Here is a 5,275-nt window from a genome sequence, read left to right on the forward strand (position 1 = left end):
CGCGCACACGCGACGCCAACGGCCCGGAAGGCCAACGGATGCACACGGAGGTGGCGCGGAGGCCCGTAAGCTCAAGGAGGGGGGAACGACAGACACCCTCGCATCGACAGGCAACTCGGGCCCGACCCGCGCACGGCAGGAGGGTGGGGGAAGCCGGGTACACCCCCAACGCGGCACACCACACCGCCCAAGGACGCCGGGCCCGGGAGAGGCCCCGCGGGATCCTCCCCCTGTCGGAGAGGGGAGGCGCGGGCACACACCTTTAACGACATCGGCGGCCGTTAATGCTCGAGAGGGAAGAGCGAGACAGGGGTGGCGGCCGAGCCGCGGGGGCCCATCGGGAGCAGCCCCCGCCAACCCCGCAGCACACCGCCCCCTGGCAAAGAAGCTCCGGGGAGGATCGCTAGAGAACTCTCTCACCCTGAGGGCGGGCCGCACCCTGCCCGACGGGACCCGCCGGCGCCACCACCAAAGGCGCCTGTCCACAATGAGGCGGCAAGGGGGGGTCTGCGGCACCGGCAACGCGGCAGAAGCGCCCCACGGGCGCGAGAGGCAAGGATGCCCCCCCATCGGGACCGCCTCGACCCCCTGGAATGTCATCGGCTCGGCGATGACCTCCCTCGCTCAAGCCCCACAGGAACAAGGACAGCCGGGACACGCCACGGGCGGCACGGCCGGCACAGGGAAGCCAGCCGGGGAAGGGAAACGACACCACTACTCAGCCTCGGGCACCTCGCAGACCGGCCGGGAGCGCTCCAGGAGCAACGCAAGGGGACAGGACGGTGCGCGTGGCTTCTCGAGCCACCGCACGGGCGTGCACACGGGGCACAGGCACTCCCTCTCCGCGGAGAGAACCGACCCCGCGGCAGGACAAGCCGCAGGAGGAGGGGAACGGGATCAGAGTGCCACCCTCCACGAGCGAGCAAGTCCCCGACCTCGCAGCAAGGGCAGGGAGAGCGCAAGTCGGGCCCGGAGGCCGCACCCCTGCCTCCCGCACACCACCGCCTGGCGGGGCGGAAAGACGAGGGGCCCACGGGCAGAACGAGAAGAGCGGTCCCATTCGCCATGAACGTCCGTCCCTCGTCTGTCGCAGCTTAGGCCCGGGCCCGAAGGATATCGCAAGGCCACCACATCGATCAACATGTTCGCGGGAGGAAGTGAAAAAGCAGCCAGCCACCCGCAGCGCAGCACTCGGGAGTGCTGCGTGCCCAAGGAGCGCACGCCCTCTGTCTCGGAGAGGGCCGAGGTTGGCTTAAGTATCATAGCCAGGTACCACACAAAAAAGGGCACGGCGGCAACAAGAAGCAGAGGGAAAAAAAAAAAAAACGAGCGAGCGGAGCAAGCAGGGCCCGGGGCCCCAACCCGCCCCCCCAAAAGCAGCTACACCAACGCCAAGGAGGCCCAAAGGCACTCGGGGAAGTGGCCGGGACACTCCAGGCTCTGCCATCACCAAAAAAAAAAAAAAAAAAAAATCGCCCAGCGGCACGCGCCCCGAGCGGGACCGAGGCGCGCACGGCTCATCAACGCAAGGGTGCCCCCCACTCGGGAAGAGGGGCGGGAAAGGCCAAAAAAAGCGCCAGGCAAGGGAGGGAAAAGAAAGAAAAAACTACCGACGGGATGAGGGTCGGAGGGCCAAGCAGGTACTTGCCACAAGGCGTGGCCGACTTCCTCAGGTAGAGGAAATGCCCCACCGGGCCCCCCCCCCAACCAAAAAAGCTCCTGGGCTCCTTTTCTCTTGCTTTCTCTGTCCCAAACTCTGCCGAGGGGACAAAGCCCCAGGCAGCGGGATAGGGATGCCACTATCCGACCCGGAGCCCCCCCCCCACATTCGGGAAGAGGGGAGGGCGGGACCCCGAGGACCGGGCAAGAATCAAAAAGCAGAAGAGGCGAGAAAAGCTGTCGGAGGGGGCAAACGCCGGCCCCCCGGCCCGGCGAAGGTCGCGGGAAGACCACCCCCGTTGGCAGGTGGCAGGCACCGCAACAACCAGCCACACAGCACCACGAGCCACCACAAGGACAGGACCTGCTCAGGGCGGCGGGAGCCCGTGGGGACACGGCGGCAAGGAGGCGCAAGTAAGTGCCGGTAAAAGCCCCAGCACACAGCATCCGAGAGAGCACCCCAAAGTGCCCGCTGACAGCCACAGAGAGAGCGTGTCAGCACACTCCTGCAGGTACAATGACCCCACGTCGAGACACGAAAAGCAGGTCATCTGGCAAGGGGGGGGTAACTCAATGACGACGCAGACCCCTCGGAACCAAATCCCGGCACATCTGGCCCCAACACCTCCCCATCAGAGAGACACACGGAACTCGCGGGGACAACTGGTCGACCACACAAGGAGACAGACGTGAAGAGCAGGAGCGAGAGCGGGGTAGGGGGCACACACCTGCCCCACTACTTCGGGCACGCAGACGCACTCGCCCCGGTCACGCACGGCTTTATGGCACTGTCGGTAGGGGGCGTCGTCACCGGCAGACGCACGGGGCCGGGGCCGGGGCCGGGGCCGGGACGCCAGCACCCACACGGTACTCGGGGCAGGCTCGGCTCCGATTCCCGAGGTCGCCAAGAGGGAAGGAAGGAAGAAAGGAAGGGTTGAGAGGGGCCGAGGCCGAAGAGGGGACCAGCCCGGCGCTGCCGCCTCCCGAGGCTGGCTCGCCTCCCTAAGTGAACAGGAGGGCGAGGCGTCGGGGACTAGACTTAAGGAGGCAGACGTGAACAGCGGGAGCAGGAGCCGGGTAGGGGGCACACACCTGCCCCACTACTTCGGGCACGCAGGCGCACACGCCCCGGACACACACGGGTGGGCAGGGGTCGTCCTCACCGGCAGACGCACGGGCCCGGGGCCGGGGACCCGGCTGCCCGCACCCACACGGTACTCGGAAGGTGGCGGGAGTCGGGGGCAGGCAGGCTCGGCTCCCTGACTCCCGAGGTCGTCCTCTCCGTGTCCGTTTTCCTTTAGGCAGGGGCCCCGCTCGCGCTCGGGAGGCTCGCCTCGGACGCTCCCGAGGCTTCTCGCGCGGAGAACGCAGGCCTCCGGCCGCCGGGGATGCCGGAGACCATGCGTGGCCGACAGCCGAAGCCCTCGCGCGCCCGGCAGGCGAGAGGCACTTCACTCGGAGGGGGCTCCGACGGCCACCCTGCGCGGGGGTCCGCGGCCGGGGCCGCCCGATCCGCGCCTGCCTATCGGCTTGGCTTCCCCCACGGGAGAGGGGGGAGGAAGGGAGGGTGAGAGGGGCCGAGGCCCAAGAGACCAGCAGTCCGACGCTGCCGGATCCCCAGGCTGGTTCGCCTCCCTAGGTGAAGAAGTGGAGAGCAAGGCGTCGGGGCCCAGAGGGGACTACTGGTCGACCAAACAGAGCTACCACCCAAGCGGCACCCTCGGCCAGGGAGAGCGGTGACGCGCACCCCAACCCCATACCCTCCTGCAGGTGCAATCTCCGACCGAACAGCGGCCCGGGCGACGCAGCGCCGCCGCGGTCAAAGTCGTACTCGGCACCCGGCAGAGGCGGCCCCTCCTGCCGACACTCTACACCAGACGCCCGCCCTCGCTCGCTCACTCACTCGCTCGGCTGCGGAGGACGAGGGGACTGTCATATACAAGCGGACGCCAGAGGGAGCATGACAACCGCCTTCCCTGCACCGAATCCGGCGAGTTGGCTCTTGCCGGCCGGCTCTGAGGCTCCGCACTCCCCCCATCCCCACGGCCCACGGTCGGGACCCGCAGCCAGACCCCCTCTGCAACACCCAGAACGGCACAAGCACCACCGGAGACCTAGACTTAGATCGAGCAGCCGCCGCCACCACCACTGAAAGTGAAACTGGGACGGGATTCACCCGAACGAAGCGGCCCAAGCCCGAGAACACGGACGAGAAACGGGAAAGATCCGGGAGGCGGGGCGGGGGGGGGGGGGGTTCCACGGATGGTGAGGTCACAAGCCAGGAGCCCTCCGATAACACCTTAAGCCCAGTTGGGCAGCAGGAGGGTGCCTGCCTGCCTGCCTGCCTGCCTGCCTGCCTGCCTGCCTGCCTGCAAACTCAGTCAATATCCAATATCAAAGGGGAGGAACGGGGAAGGGAGAGAGGGAGGGAGGGAGGGAGGGAAGGAGGGAGGGAGGGAGGGAGGGAGGGAGGGAGGGAGGGAGGGAGGGAGGGAGGGAGGGAGGGAGCAGAATAGCGGAACAGACCGAGAGCGAGCACGTCTCCCAGAGAGAACGGAGGCCTTCGTCGATGAGTTGATGAAGGAGCCAACGAACATCGTCCCCAAACTTCGCAGGGTCCTTTCAGGAAAACCATAAACCCGCACAGACAGGGAAAGGGGAGGGTAGAGCAGAGCGGGGAGGTGAGCGCGGGAGAGCGGGACGACAGGAAGACAGACAGAAAGACAGAACGGCAGAAAGAAGGAAAGAGAGAAAGAAAAAAGAAAGAGGGGGTCAGGCAGGGAGGGAAGGAGTGAGGGAGAACACAGAGAGGCTTCTTCTGACAAACACAGAGTAGGTGCGCGGGTCACGCACTCACAGCACAAGTCTGAAAACCCACGGAGAAAGTTGAAAACAAGATGGGGAGAACGTGTGTACTCGCCCATCACTAAATCAAAGGAAAGGGCTGGGAACGTGGCTTAGTAGTACAGTGCTTGCCTAGCATGCACGAAACCCTGGGTTCGATTCCTCAGCACTACATAAAAAGCCAGAAGCGGCACTGTGTGGTTCAAGAGGTAGAGTGCCAGCCTTGAGCAAAAAATGAGCCAGGGAGGGACATTGTTCAGGCCCTGAGTCCCAAGTCCCACTACTGGCAAAAGGGAGGGGGAGGGAGAGAGAGAGAGAGAGAGAGAGAGAGAGAGAGAGAGAGAGAGAGAGAGAGAGAGAGAGAGAGAGAGAGAGAGAGAGAGAACAGACAGACAGACGGAAAGGAAAGGAAAGGAAAGGAAAGGAAAGGAAAGGAAAGGAAAGGAAAGGAAAGGAAAGGAAAGGAAAGGAAAGGAAAGGAGGAAAGGAAAAGGAAAAGGAAAAGGAAAAGGAAAGGAACAAAAATCAAAGTTAAACCAAACCAAACCAGAGCAGCTGCTGGGGAACGGGGAGGGGTGGAACTACACTATGCCCTGCCCAACCTCTCCTCCATGTGCTCCGACTTCGGTCCAGACAGCTAGGCTTTTCTAATCGGCTCCTCTGTAGCAGGATTCGGGGCAAGGGGCAATGAATCGAAATCATACAGGCATATGTTTCAGGATGGAGGCACGGCTCAAATGAAAGCGCTGCCAGCCCGCCCTGCCAGCCAAGT

General features: G+C 64.5%; 1 protein-coding gene across 1 annotated transcript in view; it reads right to left on the reverse strand.

Moving 5' to 3' along the window:
- Positions 1–353, reverse strand: part of LOC125344795 (SH3 domain-containing protein C23A1.17-like) — a 2,168-nt gene extending 1,815 nt beyond the window's left edge. Inside the window, exon 1 of the mRNA XM_048337129.1 lies at positions 97–353. Coding sequence (XP_048193086.1) covers positions 97–272 — 176 coding nt within the window. The 5' untranslated portion in view covers positions 273–353. The remainder of the gene's footprint in view (positions 1–96) is intronic.
- Positions 354–5,275: the final 4,922 nt, after the last annotated feature.

The sequence above is a fragment of the Perognathus longimembris genome, unplaced genomic scaffold (assembly GCF_023159225.1).
Source record: "Perognathus longimembris pacificus isolate PPM17 unplaced genomic scaffold, ASM2315922v1 HiC_scaffold_4333, whole genome shotgun sequence".
In the NCBI taxonomy this organism is placed as follows: Eukaryota; Metazoa; Chordata; class Mammalia; order Rodentia; family Heteromyidae; genus Perognathus; species Perognathus longimembris.